Consider the following 17,498-nt stretch of genomic DNA (forward strand, 5'->3'; position numbering starts at 1 on the left):
CCCCTTGGCAAAATGTATCTGGACATCAGTCCGGATATAAAGATTTTTGCCTGTCACTCCTACCATCTAAAGTCATCAAAATAGGGGGTTCACCTTTAATTGTGAAGTGGTTGTCGCCTTTGAGACTAGATAGATATGTGTATAAGGATGGGGGGTGTATATATACTCTCTCACTAACTCTTGTGCAGATTTTAAGACGATCCAGATAAGACACACCATCAATTTTGGTGAAGACAATTGGAGATGTTTTTTTAAAAATGGTGATTCGTTTTAAATTCTAATAGTCCGCTTCTACGGTAGCTCTTACCTGGTGTGCCAGTTGCTGTGGAGTAGGGTTGTTGCTGCAAGAAGGTGGTAGAGGAATGAGTAGGGCGATGCTGCGAACCCCGTTTTGGTAGGTGAGGGTGTTTGGAGGTATGACGTGATGCTGCAGGTTCCAGACTGGTAGGCGGGGGCAGACAATGTTTGAAAGCCTGGAGCCCCTTCACTTTCCATGGTTTTCAATGCGGTGGACTTGAGTTAAAATGGCCATCAGAGGCGGTGCATGCGCGGATTGAGATATCGGGAGACATTTCGGCGCAGAGATCCCAATCTGCTCATGAGGCGCCTCCTGCGGCCATTTTCCCAAATTGCAATGCATTGAAATCCATTGAAAATGTGTGGGCTCTGGGCTTTCACGAAAAGTTGGTGGAGCCCACGCACCGCCGAACACCCCCTCCTACCGGCCTTGGACCCGTAGCATGGCCCCACAGTGGCAAACCTCCAAACACCCCCTCCTACGTGCCTTGGACCAGTAGCATGGCCCCACAGTGGCAAACCTCCGAACACCCCCTCCTACCTGCCTTGGACCCGTAGCATGGCCCCACAGCGGCAAACCTCCGAACACCCCTTCCTCCCAGCTTGGGCCCCGCAGCATGGCCCCACAGTGGCAAACCTCCGAACACCCCCTCCTACCTGCCTTGGACCCGTAGCATGGCCCCACAGCGGCAAACCTCCGAACACCCCTTCCTACGTGCCTTGGACCCGCAGCATGGCCCCACAGTGGCAAACCTCCGAACACCCCCTCCTACCTGCCTTGGACCCGTAGCATGGCCCCACAGCGGCAAACCTCCGAACACCCCTTCCTACGTGCCTTGGACCCGCAGCATGGCCCCACAGTGGCAAACCTCCGAACACCCCCTCCTACCTGCCTTGGACCCGTAGCATGGCCCCACAGCGGCAAACCTCCGAACACCCCTTCCTCCCAGCTTGGGACCCGCAGCATGGCCCCACTACTGCTCCTTCCAGCCTCCTGCAGTAGCGACCCTGGGACCCCGCTCCACAGCAGCCGGTAAGCTACATTCAAATTATAACACGCGACCCCTTTTTCCTCCCAAATTTTTTGAGAAAAAAGTGATTCTTATAATCCGAAAAATATTCTGCATGTGTAGATGGTGAGATATACGGTATATGAATAAACTTATTGAATGCACGCAACCGGTGCGGTTTTCCACATTTTGCCTTCTGTAGCCTCTGTACTGGGATGTTTATTGCTGGCTGCTGAATGAGATAAAGGAGTCCATCCTTCAGCCTGTTATGATGGTCTGATGGAGAGTTTGTAACATTTTTATCGATCTTCTCTGAGCTTTTGTCAGATGATTTATGACCCAAGACCACTTCAAAGTTCAATGTACAATGTACGGAGTCCGTAAAAGAAAAACTGCAACTTTTTTAACGAAACCCAATTGCAAAGAAATTATCTTTACTCCCAAATACATGCATTTCAAGGAGAAATAAAACGTAAGGTAGTATTTCCAGTACTCTTAGAATTTGCCCCCCATTCACAGCTTTTTATCTGTCATGTGGATAGGTGAGAAGTTCTTGTTCGTTGGGTGTCCCATCATTGGGACCCATACTGATCACAAGAATGGGGGATCCTGTGTACCTTCATATTTAGGATAAAACCTCTTGTTATCTTTAAAAAGTGTGAATTATGTTCTGCCATCCTGAAACTTCTTGACAGATCTCTCCGATGTGAAGGAAAGGAAGTGTAATAACTAATTACATTTTTATTTTGACCTTTCCAGGCATGTAGCTAGGAATGTTGTGAAGTATTTAATGGTTTGGAAGATTGTGCAGAAAAACAAGTTGTGACCTATAATGACTAATTTTCTTTTCACATTTGTTTGCCATAGTTTGCACTAGTTTTCATACCAGTGCTCCCTGAAATATAGTGCATGTAAACACTGTGGCCTTTTATCGATTTCCCTTGGTATAACTTGCCAGCTTCATTTAACCGCTCCAGTATCTTAAATGAATATTCGTCTGGTTACGTAGAAATATCTGATGTAGGATAAAAGAAAATTATTATTTTTTTTAAAATGTAATTCTATTTCTTGCAGGAACGCGTGCAGAAAAGTTTTCCTCACCCCATAGATAAGTGGGCGATTGCTGATGCTCAGTCTGCGATTGAGAAGAAAAAACGTCGGAATCCGCTCTCTCTCCCTGTAGATAAAATCCATCCTTTGTTAAAGGTAATCCAGGGATTTAAATACAAATGTGTATCAAAATCTGTAGGGATTGTTGTTTCTAAGAATATCGCATTCTAATGGTTGCACATCTGTATTCTGTTTATATGATGTAGGTTTTCCTACAGCTTCTGTGCTGACAGATGTGTCTCTATGGTAACAGACAACAAGTTTTGTAGTCTGATACTAGTCATACTGTTTCCTTCCCTAATTCTTGGTAACCTGCCAGACGTTTCCCAACAAATGCATGGAGGAAAGTATTGTTGCAACATTTATTCTGTTACCATCGAGCAGACATAATCTGCTTAAGAGCAGTGTTAAAAAGAAACAATACAGCACTTCAATCAAGCGTGTTTTAAAACATTGCCTTCGTTTTAATCGGGCCTTAGATTTATAAAATATAAACTGTAAATTTACATTTCTAAACTTTTCTAAATTATTCCAGAAATTAATATATTATTTATAGCAATTATATTTGAGACCGAATCTGCACATTTCTACAAACTCCAACCAAAACTAGCTCAGACAAAACAGCTCTGCCTCTATGCTGTCCTGTAAATCCCATGATGCATCAGTGCAGCATCACATGGGATTCTAGAGCCAGTACCATCTCTGATTGCTGTAGTAATAGTGTGATTATCCTTCCCTTTATATTCTCCAAAATATATAGATCTTTAAAACAGTTTGGAGGCTGAACTATCATCTTCGACATGACAACTGTTGTTACAGGAGCTGTGTAACTATCATCAGTAACTGTGATAGAAGTTTCTGTTCTCTCTGTGATACACTCACTCCACATAGAGGAATTTCTGGTGAATGAGATGGTAACGCTCTTAAGAGCGCATAGCGCCATTTAATTCCCAAGGGGGCACCAGTTGATATCATTACCTAACTGACAAGACGTGTACTATAAATTTCCAAATAGAAAGGAACCACTAAATCATTTAATACTGGGAGAGTTAAAATACTACTCCAGCGGGGGGGGGGGTTGTCTTTTTATTGCACTGCTGGAGTGGTGCTTTAAAATTAAGTCTGATAATCACCTTCCAGCGTTTTCATCTACTTTCGCCGCCACTTCTGTTGGTTTCTGGCAAAAAGTGACCTACCTGCAGCTCGAGTGTTTCATGGAGCTGCGCGGAGGTCACTTTTCAGTACAAGCCGGAGATCATCATTCTGGCTCTTACAGACTTGTACTGAGAGCTTGTGGCTTAGCTTTTGACTTATGGACAGTCAGAAGTTACCGTCACAAGATGACATCGTGGGACCGAAGTGTTGTGGGAAAACTGTGAATGCGCCACGGGCGGAATATGGGATCAGGGGCGGGGACTTACATTTAAAGCACCACACTATAGGTGAAAAAATCAAAACTTTATACTAGAAGATTACTCAAAGTATGAATTAAAAAATGGCCGTACTTTCAGGCTATTACGAGTTGAACAACATAAAGCCGCATATTTATGACATTTTCAAAGGTAAAGTGGTGATTAATGTTACCGTTCTCATTCACTATGGGAAAAGTATCAACCGAAATAAAGTGCCAGCTTCACTCATGGTTGTAAGACACTTTGTAGTACTGGAAGCTAATCATTGCTCCAGGTAATTGTGGCCCGGCACTGTAAATTGCTTTTATACCAAGTACTTCTATAGTTTTGTTTTTTGTTTTGTTCTAGTCATTTGAGTCTGTGTCTTTTTTTTATTTCTTTTCTTCTTTTTTTTTGCAGGAGGTTTTAGGTTATAAAATTGATCATCAAGTATCTGTTTACATAGTTGCAGTATTAGAATACATTTCTGCTGATATATTGAAACTCGCTGGGAATTATGTTCGGAATATCAGGCATTATGAAATAACCAAGCAAGACATAAAGGTTGCAATGTGTGTCGATAAGGTAAGGGTGCGTTATGTGTTTTCTCTTAAAATGTGTAGGTCACCATCCAAGAATTTCTCCCAAAAATAATCGTTTAAAATGTATAGTCCTGTTCATTAGAAAGCCCAGCGGGAGTACTAGTCCTATGTGTGCTCTGGAAGCCCCTGTACCACATAGGCAATTAGTGAGGGTCTTTCTGATGTACTAACAGCTTCTAACAGTCCCCACAGTCAGTCGTTTGGGAGGTGGGGTGCACTTCTGTTGGTGACAGATCCTTTCTTCCTTTAATCTTCCATTACATTTGTCTATTGTTTGTTTTCAGGTATTGATGGATATGTTCCATCAGGATGAAGAAGACCTTAGTGTATTGTCCTTAGCCGACGAAGAGCCATCCAGGCCTATTATGGGGGAACAGACCTACTATGATCTTGTGAAGTCCTTTATGGCAGAAGTTAGACAATATATAAGGGAATTAAACCTCATTATCAAAGTATTCAGAGAACCTTTTGCCTCCAGCACAAAACTTTTTTCAACTCATGTAAGTTTTCAGCCCTTATTTTGTGTTTTTTCTTATTTTAGATTTTAAGTTTGACTTGCTATTTTTGACCTAATAGATGTGACTGTGTTTAATGTGCAACCGGTACGTGTTTTAACCCCTTCACGACATTTGCGGTGTATATATACTTCATGGTCCCGAAGCACTTCCTGACAAATGCAGTATATATACGTCATGGCGGTCTCCCGCAAACATGAGGCGGTGCACAGGCGATCTCCTCCGCGTGTTCAGCTGATATCAGCTGTCCCTCACTTGCCCTCACCGCTTCTGGCAGTTTAACCCACGGAATGCTGCGATTGATATCGATCACAGCATGTAGAAGGCAGAGGTAGGGGGCTGCCTCTGCACTCTGATCGGTGAGAATATTGATGTAAGCCTTATATGTTCAGAAATATAAGAATTGCTGGCTTGTACCACTACAGAGTTTTTTTTTTTCCGATTCTTTTATTTTATTAGGGATCACATATGTAAGTGTAATGCATGTAGTAACATACTCACCGGCCGCTTCTTCACCTGTTTTCATCACCGCTCTGGTCGTTCCTGAACCATGCAACGGCTTTTGTAACCCATCGGATCATGGTGTTTCTGAACTCCCTTTTCTCAACACAAGTCTGTGGAATCTCGTCCTCCATTCCTATAGACTTGCATTGAGAATATTAAGGCTATGTGCACACGTTAAAAAAGAGGTGCAGAATTTTCTGCACAAAATCCGCATCTCCTGGCAGAATCCGCAGCTGCGGATTTGCCGCTGTTTTTATGCAGTTTTAGTGCGGTTTTTGTGTGGAATTGATGCGGATTTTGTGCGGATTTTCTGAAGTTTTTACCACTGCAGATTTCTATTAATGGAGGGGTGCAGAAACGCTGCAGATCCGCACAAAAGAAGTGACATGCACTTCTTTGAAATCTGCAGCGTTTCTGCGCGGATTTTTCTGCACCATCTGCACAGTTTTATTTTTTTTTTTCACATTGATTTACATTGTACTGTAAATCACAGAGCAGATCTGCAGCGTTTCTGCAGCAGAAAAAAACGCTGCAAATCTGCACTAAATCTGCATCGTGTGCACACAGCCTTAAAAGTGGCCTCCGCTTCACACAGCAGCCATTGTGATTTGGTTGGGCACAACGGCAGTCACATGGTGCCGGAGCGGAGCTGTAAGCAAGTGAAGACCGCTATGGGTGAGTATGTGACTACATGCATTATTTAAACATGTGATCCCTAACTAAAAGCTGTCTGAAGTGGTGCTTTCTGTTTACACCCTGCTTTCAGCTCCAGGAGTATCATTATTTTCATGTTTTATGCGTCTCGTGGAAGTTTGAGAGAATCCTGATCCGAGCATAGTGCACGCTAGTTCTGCTCTGTGTATCTTATTTGCTCTCTCCCAGACCAGCCCACCACCCCCCCAGCGATAAACATGTGGTGATAAGGTAGGGAATAACTACTTTTGGGGGAGTAACACTTTAATGATTTAACATTTTTAAACTACGTATTGGAAACTTTTGTATGTAGATGTAAAGTGACCCCTTTAAATGGATCACGTCAACTGCCTCGTGTACATGATCATGTTTTCGGGCGATGTGTGGGCCAACAAAAAATCGCACCCGGACCAATGTTATTCTATAGGGCCGTGTACATGTCCGATTTTTTTATTTTTTTTTCCCGCAGACAGTCTGTCCAAGGAAAAAAATCGTAACCTTCCTGATTTTGCATCCGAAAATCTGAGCACACTATGATCAAACTCTGATCAGACTGTGATTACACAGTCGGGTAACCGTAGCCATATTGTGATTGCCCTGATCAGAAAATCAGTTTTATTTTTCTTTCTGTACTGACAACAATGAATGTTTCTTTCAGGATGTAGAAAATATATTTAGTCGAATCATTGATATTCACGAACTTAGTGTGAAGCTTTTGGGCCTTATCGAAGACACCGTGGAAATGACAGATGAGAGCAGTCCGCACCCGTTAGTTGGAAGCTGCTTTGAGGATTTAGCAGAGGTGAGGTTTTTATTTAAATGGGTGATGTCATCTCCCACAGTAATAGAATATTCCCATAGATTGCCATAAAAGCCTGATAGATGTGGGGGGCTCCCTCAGCATCTGTGTGGGTCCTACAGGTGGAAGTCACATGGATCAAATATTTTTGGCATTTCTTGTGGATATGCTATCAATGTCTGAGATGGTAAAACCCCTTCAACAGCATCGTGTCAATTATTATTCATTTTTATTTATTTGGACATTGAAATAAAATGGCCCATATCTCTGGAACGCCATGGCAAAGCAAAGAAAAACAGATTATTCAGGGGAGCAGCAGGAATAAAGAGCAAAAACTGGCCAATATTCGCCTTGTTACAAATGGACCTGTTCTCCTCCTCACATGTCTAATAAGTATTTGCACTCCGGAGCATTGATTCTACAAAGTCAAGCCTGCCTTGTACTATTTCCTCTGTTGTTTCTTCTACAAAAGTTAGAAATAACTTGACAACTGGGTGTTATCATTTGGGGGTCTCTACACTATCTGTCTGCTGGTAACCAATCATTGCTTGCTGACCGTTCCTGACTGTTGGCATCACTATTCCTTGCATAAAAAGTGCATATCCGGAGTTGTCAACTTATTCATAAATATTCAAAATGGAATATAGGATTGACACAATGAAGACTTAGAAGATTAAATGCTTCATGGTCAATAGTAGTGGTGGCTGGTCCTCCTCCACAACCAAATAGAGCTTTTTGGGAAAAGAGTACTGTACAAATATACCGTATATAAAATTCACCACTTGGAATTTTGCTCAGAACCAAAATTTGTATAAAACCATCATTCCAAGTGGTGCCCCCAGATGAGTCTACATTGTGTTTACCTTTTATTAATATTTAAGGGAAAGTGAGTGATGAGATGACACTTGAAGTCAACACTGCTGCTGTACGGAGTCCTCACAGGCGCTGCAGTGCCAGGATTACATGGGTGCATCTGTTTCACAGCCACTGTGTATGCCATGTCCTTACACCAAATGGCAACTTTCAGGATACGGTAAAAGACTGGCAGGGTGGAGGCCAGGCTGGAGGAGAGTTGGCTCAGCTCTGATTACCTCTGCTGCACCACCATGTCTTCTAACACTGACAGATCAGGAAAGAGGGTCACATATTGCGCACTATGGCAATTGTGTTTTTCTTTTTTTTTTTCATATCTTAAACCACTCCTCCATTCTTGCTCAGTTTTATTTGGCTCAGACTGAAGTAGAGTCCCCAGCGAAATCCCTTAATGTTCCCACAAAGTATGATACCTCTTTCATAGCTTCGATGCAGCATGATGCACCTCGTATACCTTCATGCACACAGTGTAATGACCCCAGTGGCACACTGTATGATACCCCCTATGTTCTCCCACCTAGTATCATGTTCCAAGTGTCCCCCTCTAAACACAGTATATATGACTAGCTATTGAACCCGTTCTACGCCCGGGTGGCGAGCATTTATATTGGTATATGGTCTCCATCCTGGTATGTGTTGTTTCCATCCTGCACCCTAATCTTGTCATGTGCTGCTACCATCTTGCACCCCCTTCCTGTCATGTGCTCCCATCCTGTGCCCCCGTTCTGTCATGTGCTGCTCCCATCCTGCGCCCCCGTTCTGTCATGTGCTGCTTCCATCCTGCGCCCCCGTTCTGTCATGTGCTGCTTCCATCCTGCGCCCCCGTTCTGTCATGTGCTGCTCCCATCCTGCGCCCCCGTTCTGTCATGTGCTGCTCTCATCCTGTGCCCCCGTTCTGTCATGTGCTGCTCCCATCCTGTGCCCCCGTTCTGTCATGTGCTGCTCCCATCCTGCGCCCCCGTTCTGTCATGTGCTGCTCCCATCCTGCGCCCCATTCTGTCATGCGCTGCTCCCCCATTCTGTCATGTGCTGCTCCCATCCTGCACCCCCATTCTGTCATGTGCAGTAATACATCACTGGCTTGCTGCACTGACGTATTTTCTATATATATTCAATAGAAAGTGGCTGGATTGCTCCGCTGACATATTTTATATATAGATTCAGTATAAAAATGGCGCCGGAAAGCATGGACTGTGCAGGCGCAGATTCCAGCGCCACAACTCTTCTGGGCACACTCCTCATCCCCGGATGCGTAACTTACAAATTGGCGCCTGAAGTGCGCTATACACATGCGCCATTTCCGATGTAGGATTCATGTCCTGGGCCTCCAGCCCGAAGAGACCACAATCCTCATCCCTGGATGCGTAACTCTGTGGGGTCCAGACTGCGTAGGCACGTCGCGCTTGTGCAGTCTATAAAGGCTTCGAACAGAGTGACGCTCCTAGCATTATATTATAGATGTGCCCTCAGTGCTCCCCTCACAAATTATGATGCCCTGGAGTGCCCACCCTTGCATAGTATGATGCTCCTTGTGTCCCCTCACAAATTATGATGCCTTGGAGTGTCCTCCCACACACAGTATGATACTTCTAGTGTCCTTCACATCCTATGATGCCACTACAAACCCCCCCCACAGTGCTTCCCACACAGTAGAATACCCTCTGTTCCCTATATACCACACACAAGCAGCCCTCTTGAGTGAAGCCATTCCCACAAACTCCAGTGCCCTGTCACATCCTCAGCTGTGCTCCTCTGCTGCGCAGTTATGTGGCCAGAAGGTCCTTCAGCCAATACCCAGACATACTGGAGAAGCAGAGGGCTAACTCCACCATTATAATCCATGGTACCTGTGTCCTGAGGACACCAATACAGTTGAAGCTGTCCGCAGACTGGCCAAAGTTTTATAGGCAACTACCCACCTGGTTGTATCAGGGATTGATGGAACAGCAGAAGCAGGGAGACCCCTTTGTGAACAGGACCCTGGGCAAGTACCCGGCCTACCAACACCAGCCATGTATACATACACATGAGAATTCTTTTATGGTTGGACTCCCACAATTTATATCTCTACTTACAGAAGTATGTACATGGGCCGCGATCTCTAGAAGATAATAAAAAACAATGAGACTTGGTTAATAATAATATGGTTATTCTTCTATATTCTGTCTGAGCCTCCCACAGGTCATTCCTGCATGGCATGTTTCAATGTTTCTCCTCTTTTCTAGGAACTAGCCTTTGATCCATATGAATCCTACGCTCAGGATATTTTACGACCAGGTTTTCATGATCACTTTCTTGGTCAGCTTTCAAAGCCCGGTGCTGCTCTTTACTTACAGGTATGTTGTAACAGAAGCTCAGTCTTGGTGAACTAACTGTGAACTTTCTTTTTTTCTCTCTGAAAAATTAGGCTTTTTTTCATTGTCAAATTGGGGGTAGTGTGTTTTTTTTTTTTTTTGTTTAAACTATTCTTTTTTTGTCACTTACTATAAACGTAATTTTCACATGGTGTAAATACCGGTTTCCCTGAATCTAGTGGTGGTGGTGTTTTTTTATTTTTATGCTTCTTTATTCCTGAAATGTAGGCCCCTCTTCACTGTATGGAAATCTAGTCCTGTTAGCCAAGTGGGTGTGACCTTCAACTTTTCATGAGCAATATGTGCTCTTAATTAATGTGGCTAGGTTTACATACAGGGAAGATGAGGCCATATCTGAGGAACAAAGATCCCCTGGACGTATAAAAAAAGTAAAATAAAATAAACTCCCTAGATTATGTAGAACAGTGGCATTTAGAGCAAGTAAAAAATTGGTCTGTCGTGACTCCAGTACTTCTGCTAAAGCTTCATTCTAGTTTATTCCCATCTTAGGCTATAAATGTATATCTACAGGTTATGCTGTAAATATATAGTATACTTGGATCTCAATAATAGCACCTGTATCTGTCTTGGGAATGGGGATCCATTGATTGCTACATTCAGCAGGGGGATGATCAGAATTCCCATACAAATGAATGGGAATACTGGGTTTCTTTTCATGAGCAGTGGTGCGCGTCAGGACCCTCGGCATAGGTATGGTTCCCTTTTATGGCACCTATATCTAATATACATTTATCCTATAAGTGCGTGAGATGGGAATGCCATTTAATAGGATGGCAGACCGTTGGTTTTGATATTCATGCCAATACAGGCAGCAAAATATCTTGTATTTAAATTTACAATGTCTTGAATGCTGGTGTAAAAGGGAAGAAAGCTGGGGAACCGGTCACGTTGGTAAGCCACGTGACCACTGCCATCTTGAACCCAATAGATGGAGATGCCGTCCACTGATTACTCAGCTGATCTTTGTGCTAGGTAAGCAGGACTGTGGAGTCGGTAAGCCAAACCTCCGACTCCCGACTCCACAGCCTTGTGGGTAAGCACTAGATAGTGGCCATCCCATGATGGTACCATATATTTGTACATTGCAAATCATCTTCGCATTACTTTAACCCAAAGAGCAAAAGTTCCTAAGTGACTTTATTGGCCCATTCCACACCAGATAGGACTTGTGTCCCATACGGACCAGAACTGTTGTAGATGATGGAGAGATGCTTGTAAGTTGTCACGTGTGTGTGTGTGTGTGTGTGTGTGTGTGTGTGTGTGTGTGTGTGTGTGTGTGTGTGTGTGTGTGTGTGTGTGTGTGTATATACATGTCTGTCATGATGGTGTTTATGTGCTTTGTTCTTGTGCTCTGCAGTAGTCTGTAATAATACATTTATTTTTGGAATGTTTGTTACTCCCAGTCTATAGGGGAAGGTTTTAAAGAAGCTGTGCAATACGTTTTGCCTCGGCTGCTTCTAGCTCCTGTTTACTACTGCCTGCACTACTTTGAATTTATTAAGGTAAGAGAACCTTTCTATCATATGATGCTTCACTGTATTTTACGGATCTGTATACATTAGTGTGGGAAAGCCGCTCGCCATTGCTTTCCTATAAATCTGTTAGAGGAATTGGACTTTTGCCCTGCATATGGAGTAGAAGGCATAAACATGTGCGTGAACCACTTCAACAATGGACTATTTTCTCACCGTTCATGAACCAGCACATTTTCAGGTTTTTTCGTACATGCGGCTTAGAGCCCTAAATTTTAAAATAATTACTCCTTTTTTTTCCCCCATGATGCCAGGGGCCTACTCTTGAGATCATCTTTTGCCTCTGTCAATTAGGAAAGAAATGAAAACCAGACATTTTTTAATGTGTATTTATTATTTTTTTTAATTGTCTCAAGTCATCACTAAATTACATTATAACCAGATTTCCCATTTCCGTGCAATTATTTTTAATATATTGGATGTGTGTGGGTTTTTTTGGGGTTTTTTTTCAACTAGAATGGGTTGTGGGTTTCTGACTGGCAGCAGCTTTCTTTTCTTTTATTTCACACTTGTCCAGCGTTGTGTATACAGCAGTCAGCGAGGCAGAGATGGTAATGAACCACCTCTGCCTTCTGGATGTGGAGTCCTCCCCCACTGCTGCACATTCTCGCTCAGCTGCTTACTAAACATAATATGCCGACCTCCTGAGTGTATGTAGTCTGAGCAGCCTGGAAGTAGGCATACTGCGGAAAGCATCAGCCAGATCCACAACCAATCAAGCCGATTTAGAAGCAGATTTGCCGTTACTAAACATTTATACTGTAGAAAATTATGTACAATTGGTTCTGTTTTGGTTCTTGCTTTGTAGCAATTGGAAGAAAAAAGTGAAGACGAAGAGGATAAAGAATGTTTGAAGCAATCCATAACTGCCTTGCTCAACCTTCAGAGCAGTATGGAAAGGATTTGTTCAAAGAGCCTGGCCAAAAGACGTCTCAGGTACCCACAATATCCTAGCGTCATCGTAATGAATTAATGTGACTGATACATCTGGGCACAATTACTGCATAGTTCTCTGTATTCTTGCACAAATCCAAGTTGTTGTTTTTTGGGTTTTTTTATTACTTATTTTCCTGTGCTGATCTTGTTGTCGCCCTTGGTTAACAATGAATTAGTATTCTGAAGGCAACCTGTCACAATTAAAATGTACTGTACTTTAATCTGCAGGTAGCGTAGTTTGACAGGAGGAAGGGAGCAGCAGGTTATATACTTACTTGGTAATGCTAGTAATTTTTTTTTTGTTTAATGATTGATCATTCTTGGCTTAGAAGTCCAGTGGGCGGTCCTATTAATTGAGTGACGGTTTTCTCTTCTTAAGTAACTAAGTAGCTTATTTGTTAAATAACGAAGTAGGACTGTTCACCAGATTCGTAAACCCAGAAAAATCTAAGAATGCAGGTTAGTTAATCTATTCCTACAAATGTGATCCTGCCTGTTCTAACACATGATGCCCACAGATCGGTCTGCATTTTCATTGTGACAGGTTACTTTTTTATGTCAGGGCTTCTGTAGAACAGTCCGTATAATAAACTAGATGGAGGCATGATGCTATCGCATCGGGAGGGCGGTAATGTCATGATGTGGCAGTCTTTGCAGAGTTGAGAATCTCTCCCCCCATGTGCTCACCCACCTATCCACTCTCTCTCTGCTACAGAAAGCAACTGGGTTCCTAGCCGACGCCTCGGCTGAGTCTGTCCGCGTAGCCGCAAAAGCTGCCGTCCTCTCCAACTCATCCAGGAGAGTACTTAGGATAAAATCCTGGGGGGGCGACTTCGTCTCCATGTCCAAGTTGTGTTACATCCCCTTCCAGGACCATAATGTATTTGGACCCATTCTTGATGATATCTTGGATGAGGCAGCAGATAAAAAGAAATCTCTCCCTGAACAAAAAAATTCCTAAAAACGCTTTTTTCGCCCCTCCCGTGAGCAATCTTCACAGAGAGAAAAAGGCAAAACGGGGAGATGGAGTTTAACCCAAAGGAAGCAGGGGAAAGAACATCCTTGTCCCTCAAACTCAAAAAAACCCAGATAAGCAATGACGGTGCTCCCTTCGGTGGTCGTCTCTCTCTTTTTCACCCAGTGGCAGCCCATCTCCGCAAATCAGTGGGTCCTTCGTACCATCCGAGATGGACTAAAATTAGAATTCGAGAGACCTCCCCCACAATGCTTGAGGATAACCTCCCTACAAACTCCACACCTCCAAAACTTTGTTGAAGGATCTACAAATCTGCTCCATTCAAATGTGATATCGCAGGTGCCGAAACTGGAGGAAGGACGTGGCCATTATTCGCGTCTCTTTCTAATAACAAAACCGTCGGGGAAGAACAGAATCATCATAAACCTGAAACCATTAAACGAATCAGTCCGGTACAGAAGATTCAAGATGGAAACAATCAGGTCGGTAATCCCCCTCATCGGACAAAATTGGGTAATGGCGACTGTGGATCTGAGGGATGCGTACTACCATGTACAAATCCATCCAGAACACAGAAAATTCCTCAGATTTGCAGTCTCCCAGGAGCAGCAAATCAAATATTTCCAATTCAATGTCCTACACTTCGGCATCTCATCAGCTCCACGGGTCTTTACAAAAATTATGGCGGAAGCAATGATTTTCATCCGTCGACAAGGAATATGCATTCCAGGGCTGGATCCCGAATCTGGAAAAATCAGAGATCCACCCCTCCACAAGGAGAACATTTTTGGGGGTTCTACTGGACTCAAGAAAGGACATCGTCTCTACCCAGAGATCATCAGATCAACCTTGTCTGCAAAGTAACCAGATTCAAGGACCAGCGAGCACCGACCCTCAGAGAGTCAATGTCTGTGCTAGGATCTCTAACCGCATGCATTCAAGCGGTTTCCTGGGCTCAGACTCACACGCGAACCCTTCAGACTTATGTGCTTCTACATTCCAGGAGACGGCAGATTCCATTGAATCAAAAAATTCTTCTCCCTGGCCATGTAAAATCGGCTCTAATGTGGTGGTTAGTTCACCAAAATCTTCAGAAAGGGGTCAGCTGGGATCAGTTTCCCCTAAAAACACTCTGCTCAGATGCCAGCAAGAGAGGCTGGGGTGCAGTGGTAGAGGGTTTCCACTTTCAGGGACAATGAACATCAAACATCAGCAACAGTTCCTCGAACCTAAGAGAACTGAAGGCTGAGGAAGAAGCCCTGAAAGCGTCATCTGCGCTGATCAAAAATCACCATGTTCGTATCTACTCGTACAACATGACCACAGTAGCCTACCTACGGCACCAGGGGGGAACGAAGTATGCTGGTCTGAAGGAAATGGCGGCAAGGATTTTCTTCTGGACAGAGAAAAACCTTCTGTCAGTCACAGCAGTACATCTAAGAGGGTTAGACAATACTCAGGCAGACTTTCTCAGCAGGAAAGACATACATCCAGGAGAGTGGTGTCTGGACCAAACAGTATTCCGGTCCCTAACCTCAAGATGGGGAACTCCAGAGGTGGATCTGTTTGCCAACAGGCAAAATGCGAAGGTGGAAACCTTCTTCTCTCTTTATCACACGGATGGGGCGCAGGGAATAGATGCCTTCTCACAAAGGTGAAGGTTCAACCTCGCGTATGCATTTCCACCCATCCCCATGCTGGCAAAGACACTACAAAAGATCAGGCCAGACCGAGTTACCACAATCTTAATTGCCCCACTGTGGCCCGGGAGTGGCTGGTACAGTGCCCTGATAGACATAGCTCGGGAAGGTCCCTACCTTCTACCTCACAAAGTCTATCTCCTTCACCAAGGTCCACTACTGCATCCAGACCTACGCAGATTGAACCTGGCGGCATCGCTACTGAAGCCAGAATTTTAAGAGCCTAAGGACTCTCGGTTAAAGTGATCCAGACCCTCCAAAAAAGCAGGAAGCAGGTAACCAATGCCATCCATGCTAAGGTCTGGAAAAAGTTTACATTTTGGTGCTCCCCAGAAACTCCAGACCCCTTCAATCCCAATATAGCGCAAATCTTAGATTTTTTACAAAAAGGTTTAGAAATGTGTCTTACCCCTAGCACACTCAAAGTGCAAGTATCGGCCCTTAGCACCTTTTTTTGATGTAAATTTAGCCAGTCGCCGTTGGATCAAGCGCTTTGTAACAGCAGCATCCAAGATTCGTCCTAGACTCCGTAGTAAGGTGCCTTCTTGGGACCTTAATACCGTGCTGAACAGCCTAACTCAAGATCCATTTGAACCCTTGGAATCTATGAACCTAAAACTCTTAAAACAGTCTTTTTAGTCGCAATCACTACGGCTAGACGTATTGGAGACTTGCAGGCCCTGTCAATACAGGAACCTTATCTGATGTTCACTGCGGATAGCATTATACTAAAGCTCTATCAGGGTATGTGCACACGTCAGGATTTCTTGCAGAAATTTCCTGAAGAAAACCGGAAATTTTCTGCTAGAAATCCGTATTTTTTTTTTTGCGTTTTTTTCCCCGTTTTTTTTTCGCGGGTTTTTTTTTTTTTTAGCATTTTACAAGCGAAATTAGCTTGCAGAATGCTAAAGTTTTCCAAGCGATCTGTAGCATCGCTTGGAAAACTGACTGACAGGTTGATCACACTTGTCAAACATAGTGTTTGACAAGTGTGACCAACTTTTTACTATAGATGCTGCCTACTCAGCATCAATAGTAAAAGATAGAATGTTTAAAAAAAATGGTTATACTCACCTGCAGAGAGCCGATCTCCTCAGTGGCGTCCATTCCTATAGATGGTGTGTGTGTGCAGGCCCTTCGATGACGTCGCGGTCACGTGACCGCGACGTCATCGCAGGTCCTTCACACACACCATCTATAGGAACGGAAGCGGCAGCATGCACCGCTGAGAGGCGGGAAGACTCCGGGGGCCATCGAAGGTGAGTATATGACTATTTTTTATTTTAAATCTTTTATTTTATTTTTTTTTACCAATTATATGGTGCCCAGTCCGTGGAGGAGAGTCTCCTCTCCTCCACCCTGAGTACCAACCGCACATGATCTGCTTACTTCCCGCATGGTGGGCATAGCCACATGCGAAAAGTAAGCAGATCAATGCATTCCTAGGTGTGCGGACTCCCCGCAATTCCGCAAATTTAATGAACATGTTGCTTTTTTTTCCGCAATGCGATTTTTTCGCGGAAAAAAATGCAATATTTGCACAAGAAATGCGGAATACACTGTAAATAATAGGAGGCATATGTAAGCGTTTTTTTCGCGTTTTTAGCACGTTTTTATAGCGAAAAACGCAAAAAAACGCAAAAAATACTGAACGTGTGCACATGGCCTTAGTCCTTTCTACCTAAAGTTGTCTCAAATTTCCACAGGAATCAGGACATTGTACTGCCCTCATTTTGCCCAAACCCATCCAACCCTAAGGAAGAGACCTTCCACACCCTTGACGTTCGCAGGGTGGACCTATCTTACCTACGACAGACTGAAGCCTGGTGAATTGATCAAAATGTATTCATCCAGTTCTCAGGTCGAAAAAAAGGCGGCAAAAAACACTATTGCAAATTGGATCAAACAGTCCATTTGCCTGGCTTATTCATCACAGGGAATTGATCGACCTGCTTCACTAAAGGCACATTCTACCCGGGCGATGGCAACATCCTGGGCAGAGAGGGGGAATGCCTCATCAGAGTAGATATGCAGAGCTGACACCTGGTCGTCCATCCACACGTTCACCAGACATTAAACGCTAAATATCAATAGGGATTTAACATTTGGCAGACGAGTTCTGCAGGCGGTGATCCCTCCCTAGAGAAATTAGCTGTTGGTACTACTCCGAAGTGGCTGTGTTGGA

At 43.8% G+C, this 17,498-nt stretch overlaps 1 protein-coding gene across 1 annotated transcript in view; it reads left to right on the top strand.

The window, feature by feature from the left end:
• SOS1 (SOS Ras/Rac guanine nucleotide exchange factor 1) overlaps window positions 1-17,498 on the top strand; it is a 117,232-nt gene that overhangs the window by 64,063 nt on the left and 35,671 nt on the right. The window contains exons 3-9 of the mRNA XM_077282954.1: window positions 2,382-2,513; window positions 4,229-4,393; window positions 4,695-4,910; window positions 6,781-6,924; window positions 10,020-10,130; window positions 11,573-11,671; window positions 12,510-12,637. Coding sequence (XP_077139069.1) covers window positions 2,382-2,513; window positions 4,229-4,393; window positions 4,695-4,910; window positions 6,781-6,924; window positions 10,020-10,130; window positions 11,573-11,671; window positions 12,510-12,637 — 995 coding nt within the window. The remainder of the gene's footprint in view (window positions 1-2,381; window positions 2,514-4,228; window positions 4,394-4,694; window positions 4,911-6,780; window positions 6,925-10,019; window positions 10,131-11,572; window positions 11,672-12,509; window positions 12,638-17,498) is intronic.

The sequence above is a fragment of the Ranitomeya variabilis genome, chromosome 2 (genome assembly GCF_051348905.1).
Source record: "Ranitomeya variabilis isolate aRanVar5 chromosome 2, aRanVar5.hap1, whole genome shotgun sequence".
Taxonomy (NCBI): domain Eukaryota; kingdom Metazoa; phylum Chordata; class Amphibia; order Anura; family Dendrobatidae; genus Ranitomeya; species Ranitomeya variabilis.